We start from the raw sequence: 14,193 nt of genomic DNA on the forward strand, positions 1-14,193 counted from the left end.
GTGTTTTCCTGTAGCTGACTTGTACAGCAGTTTCTTACAGCTTTCCTTAAGAATTTGTGATTGAGTCATAACAGTTACTTCTAAAAATAGAATGCAGGGGGAAGGGGGGCTTCCGTTTAGGGAAGGTTAATCAAAACTCTGCATTGCCCTGAATCACCCTTCACTCACTGAACCAGCAGACTCTCTCTTCTGGGAATGAACCCCCTCACACCGCTCTGCACTTCAGCTACCAGGATTGACAACCCCGGCTTTGAAAATACTGAGACTCTGCGCTCCGGATTCAATCTGGAAGCGAGTTCAAAGAGAGTGAGCTGGAGCACTAGAAGCAGGGTTTTTTTATGCTGAAATCTGTTTCACATGGATGTGGAGTCCTCATACCTGCAGATAAAGATCTGCGTGTTATTTTGCCTCTTCTCAATAACAACTACACCTCGCATTTCGAAACCGCAGCATGCTTAAGGAAAAACCTGTACTGCCACAGTCCGGGAGGTGGGGCACGAATCCTGAACGCTTACAAGGATTACATGCATTGTTACATACATCATACAAGTGCTTGCGTGACTGTAGTGCGAGACGTGACACATCTGTTTATATTAACCTCTTGGACACATCTCTGAAAGTACTCTCCTCTGACAGTCTGAAGGGATTTGGGTCCCCCTATAATCTGGGATTGACAGTGTCTTTCTGCGGAACCATTTGAAAATCACCTGTCCAACAGGTGAAGGTAACAGGGGTAACCGCTCCCTGTAGAGGCAAGGGAAGACATTCACTACCCTGAGACGAGACAACGCCCAATAAAACCAGCTTCACTGGGAGCAGAAACTGGTAAAGCAGCAGCACCTACAGCTTTTCAAAGCTTGCATTTCCTGTTGGGCTGCCCTGTAGGATTCCAACAGAAAACAAAGACGACCCAGCGACACAATTCATGGGAAAGACGTTGAATCTTTATTCAATGTGTTTCAACACATAGGTGCGTTATTGACTAAGCACACATAAAACTATTTACAATACCACATTACTTGCTTTAATTTAAATTCATATGTATAACAAATCATTTCCCATTTAGATTCTTTTATTATTATTATTACAAAATACACACAATTAAAAACAAGACCATATTTGTTTTTAGGTAAAAAAAACTACAAAAACAAAACATTTTAAAATGAACAAAACTTCCTTTAAACCCGGAACCCTTAAAAACACCCTACAGTACAGAACACACGCCCTACAATAAAATCATCACTGCATAGAGAATACCAAATAGACTACAGAAATGAAATCTAGGAGATGCTTGTGAATCCACAGGGTCAATCGAAACCACACCCAATCGCCAGCCCTGATGAAGTGCAGAGAAACAAACATAGCGGACGGCAGCACCCATCGAACGAAGTTACCCCGAGACCAGGACTAGCGGTGACTCCTTCCTGCAGTGAACGAGTCAAAGATCTGTCGCTAATCCCACTCGTCCGAGTCCTCTTCGGAATCGCTCCTCTCATCCTCGCCTGCAATTAAAGTAAAGAATGAGATTGTGGATCTCCAGAGCCGTTTCAATCGCTTTACACCTCAATTGGGCTCCAAGGAGGCATTCTCATGGTTGGTTTGCAAGCTCTAAAAAAGGAACAAAATACCCCAACACCCCCAATATCTGGGCTAATTTACCATTCAGAGTGAAACCAGTGGAGAACCAGCTGCTCAGGTTTGTGTGGATTGCTATTCTCCAGAGTAAGAAAAGCAGCGATCATTCCAGATCAAAGCAGCCGTTTCCTGGCATGGTAAACCAGCCCGATCACACAATGACCCTCCCCTGATTGTCCGTGCCCGATTTCTGTGGGGCGCTCAATCCCAATAATCGAATTATCTGTCCATGCAACCCTAACTAACCCCAGTCCTGGAGAGACACAATCCTGCAGGTTTTCTGGGCATCTTTAAATCATAGTGTTAAGAACATAAGAAAGTTTCCAAACAAGAGGAGGCCATTCAGCCCATCTTGCTCGTTTGGTTGTTAGTAGCTTATTGATCCCAGAATCTCATCAAGCAGCCTCCTGAAGGATCCCAGGGTTGACCAAATAAGAAACCAATTGTTTGAGTTCAGTAATTGAAGTCGGGTGTACTGAAAGCTGAAGACCCTGTGGCTCTCCAGGAGCAGGGCTGGTACTAGAAGAGGAGTGACCCCACACTAACTCCACTACCTGAGGAGTGGAGTGCCCGGTGCCTCTTGTTCATGGCCTCGATGAGAGCCAGCACGATGCCACCTGGTTCAGGAGCTGTGGCGGGGGCAGCACAGTCCACACTGGGGACCTGGAGACGAGAAACACACGAGTGCCACAATCTTACTGTTGCAATCTCACTTCACTTCTCTATTCCACACAGAACAGCTCTCTAGAGAAGGAAGGCTCATGCATTAAAAAAAAAAAAAAAAAAAGTGTTGTGGCTAGGTAATCAGTCTTTGTCAACGTGAGAATGCACACACACACTGAGAAATTCAACTGGAAGAGTCTCAAAGGTCACTGGCTTTGTTAATTAATTTATGATTCCACAGAATGCAGGGGTGGAATGTTATTCACGTCCTCCTGTTTGCAAACTCATGGAGATGTTGCAATGAATTCACTGAAGCTGCAGAACGCGATTTTAATGTTACATATGATTCAAGCAGCCAGACAGACTAGTTAAAATCAACCTAAACTCCCTGATGAATGACTGCAGTAAGCTATACTGCATGCAATGACCAACACATATTGGGATGGGTGTGTGTGTGTAATATATATTTATATAAACTAATGGGTTTAATTTAATTAAATCAAATTATACTGTGGCCTTGAAATGGAGTTTGACAGCCCTGTTCTGAGAGAGTTTGTGTGGGCCTGGGAAAGTTGAGATTGTACGCTTGTCTCCCTCTACAGGGCATCTTGCAAAACTACACCAAACGCCTATTCCTGGTGACCGAATATGAACTCCACCAGTTACAGCAGCCAAACCCAGAACCCCTGATATACGAAAACAGAAACACAAACAGTAAGAAACCTTCCTGGTAATAAATCTGTTTATACGGTACATTTACAAGCCTTACACTTTAAAATCACCACCTTCATCTGTAGGGAAATGTCTGCAGCAATACTGAACTCCAGCACGCATTCCCTTGTGCCAGCGTGGTGTGGATTCTAGGGCAAGCTGAATTAGCAGGGTTGGGATGAGCGCCCACTGCACTGTTCTGTCTCCTGTATAGCCATGATATTGGCCACTAGATGTCTCTGTTGAACTACTGCACTTGGCAATAACTCAATGTTGTACTGTAGATTGGAATTACATTACATGTAATTATTAAAACCCTACAAAATAACCAGATAAGTAATGAATTTGTGCATTACCTTGTTTCAAACTAGTCTGACTACTTAACCGAACCAAGGTACTCTCGTACAGGGATTGGAATAAGACTCCTATTGCACAGAAATTTCACCCATTCCAGGTTTTACTATGAGCTTGACAGTGTTTAGGTAGCAAGCTCATGTGTGTCTTGCATGGTAAAACCAGGAATGGATCAAACTGCTATGTAATGGGGATTCTTATTTCCATTTCTGAAGTACCTGGTTGGAACAAGGTCCTGGTTTGGAATGGACTGAAAAGGCACCAGTAAGGACCACTTCTAGAAATCAAACTACTTCAATAAACCAATCACTAACCCGAACCAGCGGACAGCACTCACCGATTTCAGCAGGATGCCCTGTCTGATCTCCTGGAACACGGACAGCCTCTTCTCCGCCTCTTCCCTGGCCGGCTGTCTCTTCCCCTCGTGAGGCTGCGCTGTCGGGGGGGTGGGGGCCACAGAGCTGTGTGCAGTGGGAGGAGGGGGAGGGTGAAGCGGCGCGGGGGGTGCAGAGCTGTGTGCAATGGGAGGAGGGGGAGGGTGAAGCGGCGTGGGGGGTGCAGAGCTCTGTGCAGTGGGAGGAGGGGGAGGGTGTGGTGGCGTGGGGGGCACAGAGCTCTGTGCAGTGGGAGGGTGTGGCGGTGCAGGGGGTGCAATGGGAGGACAGGGAGGGTATAGCGGCGCAGGGGGTGCAGAGCTGTGTGCAGTGGGAGGACGAGTGGAGGGGGGAGGGGGAGGAGGAGTGGAGGGGGGAGGGGGGATGGCCTCGTCAGTGAACAGTGCAGAGAGAGAGCCTCTCTTCAGCGGGGGCAGGACCCCTCGCACCCTGAAGGTGGTCGAGGATGCTATGGGGGGGCGCCACTCTCTCTGGGAGGGCAGGGGAGGAAGGGGGCCCTTTAGCGACAGCAAGGTGGGTTGATCCGGTTCCAGGGAGTTTAGTGGAGAGGAAAGAGGGGGAGCGGATCTGCCAAGAGCTCGAGATGCCATGGAACCTGAAAAAAAAAAAAAAAAGTAATTATGTTGTTTCACCGCAGGTAGCTCACCCTGTCTCCAGATCTCCTGCAGCACTGCAGGGAGCTCACCCTGTCTCCAGATCTCCTGCAGCACCGCAGGGATCTCTCACCCTGTCTCCGGATCTCCTGCCAAACCGCAGGGAGCTCACCCTGTCTCCAGATCTCCTGCCCCACTGCAGGGATCTCTCACCCTGTCTCCGGATCTCCTGCCAAACCGCAGGGCACTCACCCTGTCTCCGGATCTCCTGCCGCACCGCCTCCATCCCTCCCTGCAGCTCGATGACCTCGTAGATCAGCTGGGAGGTGGAGAGGTCCTGGAGGTGCCGCTGCTGGATCCCCGCCTGACTGAAGAGCTGCCTCAGGTCCGAGTCCAGGTGATTGATCTGCACACAAGACACGGTGCAGGCACTGGAGAATCAGAGTGATCGCAGCACTCAGAACACACAGGGGCAGCTCAGAGTCAGGGCATGGAGATTAAAGAGTTTTAAAACTACAATGTGTTTTTTTTTTTTTAAAGAATGCTTCTTATTGGTATACAGTGCTTGTATCACTATTGCTGTTTTCACAAGCACAGCACCTTCTCTTTCCAATCCGTGGCCTTGCTTAACTACACACTCGAACCAGATGCGCTGCTATTTAAACAAAAGAGCACTTTGCATGCTCTCAGTTTAGTACAGTAACCTATGAGAACTATTATTCTGAAACCAGTTTAATAGGACTGCTGATTGTTTCTGGAATTACAAAGGAGTGATATCTGGCTCCATTGAAAACCGGGACTTCAAGGTTTGAGGAACAGCCAATGGGAAAAGGGAACGGTCAAACTGGGGCGTCTGGTCACCCGACCCCTGACCAGGTTTTAAAAAACTCTACCTGTTAATCTTGTAATGGAACACCACCCCAAGACACGCCCACCAGCAAACACACTCCCTCCCACTGTACACCTACAAGGCTTCAAGATACACTCACTATATTAAAATCTGTTTCGGACATACTCACGTCAAACCCAGAACTGGGGTTCCACCCAACATGGCCCACGTGCCTAGACAGGAAACAGGAGGGGCGCATTTAACCACGTCTCACTGTACAGCAGGACCATTAAGCAAGAATGAACCAAGGCTTCTTACATCTCAATAGACTATCAGTATGTGGCTTCCGCCTCTTCCTCCGTTGGAAAATGCTGCTTGGATTCTACACTTCAATATGGAACATGCAGCTATTTCAAGGACAGCCCTGTAAGACCAGGGATGGGCGACCCTAGCCAAAGTTTTTGTGGCAACCCTGCATGGTCTTACTTATTCCGCGGAACCAATTCAACCCACATCCTAAAGCGCTTCACGCTCTGTCGCACCTGTTAACGCAGGTGTGGATTAGCCCTCCAGGACCGGAGCGGTCCGTGCCTGCTAGAGATTAGATGTTGCTGCTGCTTCCTGGTATCCAATCACGCCCGGTACTGCGGTTCTGACGCACTCTGATGGGCTTACAGCAATAAGACCAGCGGAGAGGTACAAGGGCACAGCATTTCATATAGACTTGTGCTTGAAATATTTGCATGTATGATTCATACTTAAACAGCCTATATATTACCCCCTCACGCTGGGGTTTTCACATTTAAAATGTGTAAGAAACACCCATAACATACGTGCGTATTTACGCAAATGGTTAACCGGACATCCACCAAGCTCATTAGCGGTGTGCACGTCAACACAGCGGCGGCACTCACTTGAAGTCACTCGGCGTCCCGATATCGGCTTTTTTCAGTTTCCTCTTGTTGCTGGACCTGCCTTTCTCAGCGAAGGAACCCAGACTCCGGTACCCAGTCGGGGTGATGCTCTTTGAAGGCCCCATGCGTGTAGAGAGAGGTGAAGCCTGGTGCATCTGACCTAGTAACGCAAACGAGGTACACGTTAACGATCCATTTCCCCGTCTCAAACCTTCAGGCAAACACAACATAATCGTACCCTCCTTTCAGCCCTGACGTTAAACTGCAGCCTCTGTGGAACTCCTTACTGGGTGTAGGATCTGTACCGATAACAATAAACCCCCAAAACACTGAGCGTCGGTACATTGTCACTCCGTTAAATATAATGACAAATAAATAAAACAAACAGACAATCGTTTCGCTTTTTAAAGAACCGGCCAGATGTCCACCCTTTTAAGAAAACAACGAATAGTTACACTTCAAAATGACTTCTCGTGCTCATTCGGTCCTTTTCTGCACGCGTACGTTTTAGAATGAATATTGAATTAAACGTACAGCTAATATTTACCAAATATGTGAACAGTTCTTAAAAATTCCATCTGCACTAACACAAAAACACACGCACAAAAGAAAGCGCTCGATTCACTGGCCGGCTTAATATGAACTTGTTTCTGACACCTGTCTGCGCTTTAATGACTGCCAATTACATCTGCAATTGAGTAAATCAGACACTGCATACAAATCCATTAGGAAAGTTAAACACAAACACACACACACACACACACACACACACACACACACACACACACACACACACACACACACACACACACACACACACACACACGCGTCCTACAAAACATGGTATTTATAATAAAAAATCAAGCGAACCAATTCGAATCAATTAGTAACTACAGCTAATAATAATAATAATAATAATAATAATAATAATAATAATAATAATAATTACTCGGTTCTGTACACGAAGTCGCCACTCTGATTAATGGACCGTCCGCTTTTAAAATGAGACAGCAGAGTGATCGTGCTTCGAAGAAACGTGCTCTGTACACATTTGAATATCTTGCTCGCACATTTTGAATAATGAAATGATTATGCAAAATCCACCAACACTCAGACAGTTTATAAAAAGAAAGATCAGGTATGCAAGGACAAACAGAACAATTATTTAAGAAGCATCACCCAGATACACGCTACAGTTGTTTATATATATATATATATATATATATATATATATATATATATATATATATATATATATATATATATATATGTCTTCTTCATTATATACATTGGAGGGGAATTTTATAAAACTAGAACAAACCAGCTTAAGCATTGCTATGAACGGCCTTTTATACACAGCAAAGCTGTCTGCGTCCTGCGCCTCAGTTTTACAGTACATCACTGCCGTGGAATAGGAGTTCATTAAAGATGGACACACGCTTTCAAAATGCGCCCCTGTAATGCTTACTTTGCGTGCGTTTGATTTTATTACAGCGTCTGATTCTGGCTTCAATAACGGATTTGAACTTGTCAGCTTCTCCTTCATCTGCAAAGTTCAGTGCCGCCCGACACTCCTACAAAAACAAGAGAGGCAGTACAGGAAGAGTGAAAATACATATCGAGAAAAGCGTCGCGCTTGAGAGACAGAGGAGCTGCAAACACGCGACTGACTGTCGAGAAAAGAGTCGCGCTTGAGAGACAGAGGAGCTGCAAACACGCGACTGACTGTCGAGAAAAGAGTCGCGCTTGAGAGACAGAGGAGCTGCAAACACGCGACTGACTGTCGAGAAAAGAGTCGCGCTTGAGAGACAGAGGAGCTGCAAACACGCGACTGACTGTCGAGAAAAGAGTCGCGCTTGAGAGACAGAGGAGCTGCAAACACGCGACTGACTGTCGAGAAAAGAGTCGCGCTTGAGAGACAGAGGGACTGCAAACACGCGACTGACTGTCGAGAAAAGAGTCGCGCTTGAGAGACAGAGGGACTGCAAACACGCGACCGACTGCTTGGATAGAGAGCTGCGCGACATCACTATCAACATACTGATCTGCAAACACACTGTAGAAACCTGGACTTTAAGATCCTAACTTCACTTCAAAGTGTTTTAGGCAAATGTCTGACAATGAGATTGAATAGTGAAGCTCCACAAAGTAGAGTAACAGGAGCTTCTAGCGGGGCATTGTGTTTGATTGAATCTTCCGGATACATCGTTCACTATGTACACATGTACTGTAGTAATGCGCACTCTGTAAGACTTGCCTTTATGTACATCTTTACTTACTGAATGTGTGTTCTGGTTTGCTGCTGTAAATCTTACTGCAGATGTACCTCAAATCGGAATTGATTTAAGATCTCTTGGGCCAAGTTGTTCAAAGCGTTTGCTCGTCTTTATTATTATTATTATTTGTTTATTTAGCAGACGCCTTTATCCAAGGCGACTTACAGAGACTAGGGTATGTGAACTATGCATCAGCTGCAGAGTCACTTACAATTACGTCTCACCCGAAAGACGGAGCACAAGGAGGTTAAGTGACTTGCTCAGGGTCACACAATGAGTCAGTGGCTGAGCTGGGATTTGAACCGGGGACCTCCTGGTTACAAGCCCTTTTCTTTAACCACTGGACCACACAGCCTCCTCAAGTTTTGTGTCAGTAAATTATGAGAAAGCACACAGCCAATGTAATGAACTCCTGTTTTCTGAAAGAGGTAAAAACACCTGTTCATTTTACAAAGCTAGTACCGAACAGGGAAGTTATATATTTCAAGTCCTCTTAAGCGTTCTCAATGTGTTTCGTTTTTTATTTTGTAACATTAACGTGATTTTTATTTCTTTAAAAAAAGTTTATTAACGGATGGAGGAGTTTATTAACACTTTGAAAGCATCACCACTGTGGTTCTCCTGTCCCAGGAAGGTGTGGAGGTAGGGGTGCAGTGTGGAGTATTCAAACTGGGAGGTGATGGGAGGGGTACTCACGTCTCCCAGGAAGGTGTGGAGGTAGGGGTGCAGTGTGGAGTATTCAAACTGGGAGGTGATGGGATGGGTACTCACGTCTCCCAGGAAGGTGTGGAGGTAGGGGTGCAGTGTGGAGTATTCAAACTGGGAGGTGATGGGAGGGGTACTCACGTCTCCCAGGAAGGTGTGGAGGTAGGGGTGCAGTGTGGAGTATTCAAACTGGGAGGTGATGGGAGGGGTACTCACGTCTCCCAGGAAGGTGTGGAAGTAGGGCTTCAGTGCGGAGTATTCAAACTGGGAGGTGATGGGAGGGGTACTCACGTCTCCCAGGAAGGTGTGGAAGTAGGGCTTCAGTGCAGAGTATTCAAAGTGGATGTACAGCTCCTGCTGCCAGACCAGCTTTGCTTTCTGCTAATGTTTTGAACAGAAGAGAAAGGGGTTTGTAAATGATCTGTTTAGATGAGAGAGCTGTCCAAACCACTGTTTCATTCAAATAGCAAAAATTAGCAAAACAGAACATCACAAACAGCATGAACCGAAACAGAATCAAATGTAAGCAGACAGAAAATCACAAACAACATGAACCGAAACAGAATCAAAAAACACTTTGGTGTTTCAGAATGTATTGAACACATTTCGAAGTCTATTGAAATCAATGTGTTTAGATCCTGAAAACTCCTAACCCTGCTCTACTGAGGACCTCTTCTGTTTATTAAACCCACAGGGTGCTGTCAATAAAAAGGGTCCCCTTATCAAAGTTCACCATAGTGAAAGAACAGCACAGTGTGATACAGCACAGCACAGTGTAATACAGCACAGTGAAAGCACAGCACAGTGTGATACAGCACAGCACAGTGTAATACAGCACAGTGAAAGCACAGCACAGTGTGATACAGCACATCACAGTGTAATACAGCACAGTGAAAGCACAGCACAGTGTGATACAGCACAGCACAGTGTAATACAGCACAGTGAAAGCACAGCACAGTGTGATACAGCACAGTGAAAGCACAGCACAGTGAAAGCACAGCACAGTGTGATACAGCACAGCATAGTGTAATACAGCACAGTGAAAGCACAGCAGTGTGATACAGCACAGCACAGTGTAATACAGCACATCAGTGTGATACAGCACAGCACAGTGTGATACAGCACAGTGAAAGCACAGCACAGTGTAATACAGCACAGTGACAGCAAAGCACACCGTGATACAGCACAGTGAAAGCACAGCACAGTGTGATACAGCACAGTGAAAGCACAGCACCGTGTAATACAGCACAGTGTGATACAGCACAATGAAAGCACAGCACAGTGTGATACAGCACAGTGAAAGCACAGCACAGTGTAATACAGCACAGTGTGATACAGCACAGTGTAATACAGCACAGTGTGATACAGCACAGTGTGATACAGCACAGTGTAATACAGCACGGTGTGATACAGCACAGTGTAATACAGTACAGTGTGATACAGCACAGTGTAATACAGCACACTGTGATACAGCACAGTGAAAGCACAGCACAGTGTGATACAGCACAGTGAAAGCACAGCACCGTGTAATACAGCACCGTGTAATACAGCACAGCGTGATACAGCACAGTGAAAGCATGGTAAAGTGCAGGTAAGCATTGTAAAGAATAGTGAGGCATGGTAAAGCATATTAATAAACATGGCAAGCCAGGGTAAACTATGGTAAATGCAAGGTTAAACTGCATAAATACCGCGTCTACACTGTACATCACCCAGGATTGCTGTATAGTTTAAAGGGGGTCACTGTATAGTTTAAAGGGGATCCCTGTATAGTTTAAAGGGGATCCCTGTATAGTTTAAAGGGGTTCGCTGTATAGTTTAAAGGGGGTTGCTGTATAGTTTAAAGGGGATCGCTGTATAGTTTAAAGGGGGTTGCTGTATAGTTTAAAGGGGGTTGCTGTATAGTTTAAAGGGGATCCCTGTATAGTTTAAAGGGGGTTGCTGTATAGTTTAAAGGGGGTCGCTGTATAGTTTAAAGGGGATCCCTGTATAGTTTAAAGGGGATCGCTGTATAGTTTAAAGGGGATCCCTGTATAGTTTAAAGGGGGTTGCTGTATAGTTTAAAGGGGGTCGCTGTATAGTTTAAAGGGGGTTGCTGTATAGTTTAAAGGGGATCGCTGTATAGTTTAAAGGGGGTCGCTGTATAGTTTAAAGGGGATCCCTGTATAGTTTAAAGGGGGTTGCTGTATAGTTTAAAGGGGATTGCTGTATAGTTTAAAGGGGATCGCTGTATAGTTTAAAGGGGGTTGCTGTATAGTTTAAAGGGGATTGCTGTATAGTTTAAAGGGGGTTGCTGTATAGTTTAAAGGGGATTGCTGTATTTCCTGATGTCTTAGATTATTAAAGAAAACATAATTTTTTGTTTAATGAACGTCTTGGAGTGAGCAGCGTCCTCTCTCTCGCCCCTCACCTTGATGCTGTAAAGCCGCAGGAAGTAGGAGCGCTCGTTGTAATCTTTAATTAAACACACCACTCCACAGTGACACTTCATCCAGCTGCTCCTGTCCGGAGGCAGCGCGAGGTACACCTGAACCACAGCTGAAGCCAGGGCCTGAAAACAAGAGGACAATGATAATAATAATAATAATAATAATAATAATAATAATAATAATAATAATAATAATAATAAATAGAGACTTTGGCTGTACAGCAAAGTGTAATGCAGCACAGTGAAAGCATGTTGAAGCATAGGCAAGCATTGTATGGTAACACATATTAATAAACATGACAAACCAGGGTAAATGCAGAGTGCAACCACGGGAAAAACATGGGAAAAGTGCAAAAATACCATGCAACTAAAAAAAAAAAAAGAGCTAAACTCTCATAAGGGAAAAGCAAGTGAAAGTGATCTGGCCGGCCGATGTAAATCATGCTTGTGCTTCAGTTCAGTAACAGAAACACGACTATCTGGACGCGACGCATCAAAACAAAGCCACTCCAGGATATGGCAGCTGTGATCAGATAAGGCTGGTATTATTAATACACAGATTTGAATGCTGTGTCCCAACCGCATTCATTTCCCTGGAGTGTGCTTGTGAAGTAAAAGGACTGTCCATTTATAGTTATGTTCTTGAATAAGGTTCTGTGCCACACATCAACTATAGAATCCTGTTTATATATATATATAGGAAAATAAAATCGATGTGTGACACCGACACTACTGCCATATCAAACATAATGAAGCAATACTATCAATGCAAAACAAACAAGAAAGCTACCGTTTGAGATTCAACCTCCTTCAGCGTGAGTGATAAAGACGACAAAGTGTAATGCAGCAAAGTGAATGCATGGTACAGCACAGCATAGGCAAGCATGGTACAGCACAGCATAGGCAAGCATTGTAAAGCACAGAAAGGTCTGGTACAGCATAGGCAAGCATTGTAAAGCTCAGAGAGGTCTGGTAAAGCATAGGCAAGCATTGTAAAGCACAGCATAGGCAAGCATTGTAAAGCACAGGGAGGTATGGTACAGCACAGGGAAGCATTGTAAAGCACATAGAGGTCTGGTAAAGCAGAGGCAAGCATTGTAAAGCACAGAGAGGTCTGGTAAAGCATAGGGAAGCATTGTGAAATACAGAGAGGTCTGGTAAAGCATAGGGAAGCATTGTAAAGCACAGAGAGGTCTGGTAAAGCATAGGGAAGCATTGTAAAGCACAGAGAGGTCTGGTAAAGCATAGGGAAGCATTGTAAAGCACAGAGAGGTGTGGTAAAGCATAGGGAAGCATTGTAAAGCACAGAGAGGTCTGGTAAACCATAGGGAAGCATTGTAAAGCACAGAGAGGTCTGATAAAGCATAGGCAAGCATGGTAAAGCACAGAGAGGTCTGGTAAAGCATAGGGAAGCATTGTAAAGCACAGAGAGGTCTGGTAAAGCATAGGGAAGCATTGTAAAGCACAGAGAGGTCTGGTAAAGCATAGGGAAGCATTGTAAAGCACAGAGAGGTGTGGTAAAGCATAGGGAAGCATTGTAAAGCACAGAGAGGTCTGGGAAAGCATAGGGAAGCATTGTAAAGCACAGAGAGGTCTGGTAAAGCATAGGGAAGCATTGTAAAGCAGAAGCATGGCAAAGTTTATTAAAAAAAACAACATAGCAAACCATGGTAAACTAAATGCACAGTATAACCATGGTAAAAATAAAAATTGTATCTAAGGGTAAAGTCCACAACGTTATCATTTTCATAGCTAATCTAACTGTCCAGATCAGTGAGACACTCAAAACCAACTCACGAGACATCTGGCTCCAATCAGGTTGAAGAGCAGAGCGTTTTCCCTCAAGGAGATCAGTTGGGAGAAGACTCTGGACTCCTGGAGTGTGGATCCTGAAGTACCGTTATTCTTACTGGCTTGGTCTTCCTCCATTTCTGAGGCTCAGGATTTGAATCCTCCACAACGCTGCTCTGAACGGCCCCAGTGGAGGTTCTTCCACACTCATGCAAATTACAAACCCACTTCCTGACTTCAGGGAACAAGCACCTGGCTGGCAGCACTGAAGGGAGATATCAAGCTACTGGCGAGCTCATATTTCATACAGAACCTTTAACTAGAAGTCTTTCTCATGGGTGTCTTCAATGGAAATTCAATGGCAAACATTTAGACTGGAAGTCTTTCCCAGGAGAAGAGTCTATTTGACGACATTGAAAAGACTTCTAGTCGAAATCTTTGTCATTTAATTCATTTAGTTTATTTTAGTATTTCTAAATTAACTGAATTCCTGCTGGTTTTTTTAAGCCCATTTTGATGAATTAAATCAAGTTTAGAGCAGGGGTCCCCAAACTTTACATTAAATCTAAGAACTAGGCATTTACTATAGTTTACTATATTTTGCCCAGGAGGCTTGGTGGTCCAGTGGTTAAAGAAAGGGGCCTGTTACCAGGAGGTTCCTGGTTCAATCCCAGCTCAGCCACTGACTCCCTGTGTGTGACCCTGAGCAAGTCACTGAACCTCCTTGTGCTCCGTCCTTTGGATAAGCTGTAAACCGAGGTGCTATTGTAAGTGACTCTGCAGTTGTGATGCATAGTTCACCCCCTCAATGCTTTGGATAAAAGCATCTGCTAAATGGCTAATTAATAATAATAATAATAATAATAATAATAATAATAATAATAATAATGTTTTTGCCA

The 14,193-nt window shown here is 44.7% G+C and overlaps 1 protein-coding gene across 4 annotated transcripts; it reads right to left on the reverse strand.

Annotated features, from left to right (window-relative positions):
• Positions 1–922: 922 nt before the first annotated feature.
• LOC117412548 (actin nucleation-promoting factor WASL-like) lies at positions 923–14,151 on the reverse strand. Of its 4 annotated transcripts, none has more exons than XM_059000037.1 (10): positions 13,301–14,151; positions 11,486–11,626; positions 9,292–9,453; positions 7,563–7,668; positions 6,095–6,254; positions 5,371–5,413; positions 4,604–4,757; positions 3,701–4,353; positions 2,190–2,298; positions 923–1,502 (listed from the first exon to the last, which is right to left on the reverse strand). In XM_059000037.1, the coding sequence occupies exons 1-10, from the start codon at positions 13,430–13,432 to the stop codon at positions 1,453–1,455; spliced, it is 1,710 nt and encodes a 569-aa protein (XP_058856020.1). In that variant the 5' UTR covers positions 13,433–14,151; the 3' UTR covers positions 923–1,452. The 4 variants fall into 4 exon arrangements, with proteins under 4 accessions (XP_058856020.1, XP_034762286.1, XP_058856022.1 ...); XM_034906395.2 differs by having other exon boundaries at positions 9,292–9,456; XM_059000039.1 differs by having other exon boundaries at positions 9,367–9,453; positions 13,301–14,149.
• Positions 14,152–14,193: the final 42 nt, after the last annotated feature.

This window comes from Acipenser ruthenus, chromosome 25 (assembly GCF_902713425.1).
Source record: "Acipenser ruthenus chromosome 25, fAciRut3.2 maternal haplotype, whole genome shotgun sequence".
Lineage (NCBI taxonomy): Eukaryota > Metazoa > Chordata > Actinopteri > Acipenseriformes > Acipenseridae > Acipenser > Acipenser ruthenus.

What these genes read in the sequence shown, in the direction of transcription:
- LOC117412548 (XM_034906395.2), bottom strand. Translation starts at nt 13,432, where the DNA reads ATGGAGGAAGACCAAGCCAGTAAGAATAACGGTACTTCAGGATCCACA. An exon ending in TCCACACCTTCCTGGGAGAC is followed by an intron (nt 7,669 to 9,291) that starts GTGAGTACCCCT and finishes TTGTTTTTGTAG; the next exon opens with GAGTGTCGGGCGGCACTGAA. An exon ending in GGGACGCCGAGTGACTTCAA is followed by an intron (nt 5,414 to 6,094) that starts GTGAGTGCCGCC and finishes TTTCCTGTCTAG; the next exon opens with GCACGTGGGCCATGTTGGGT.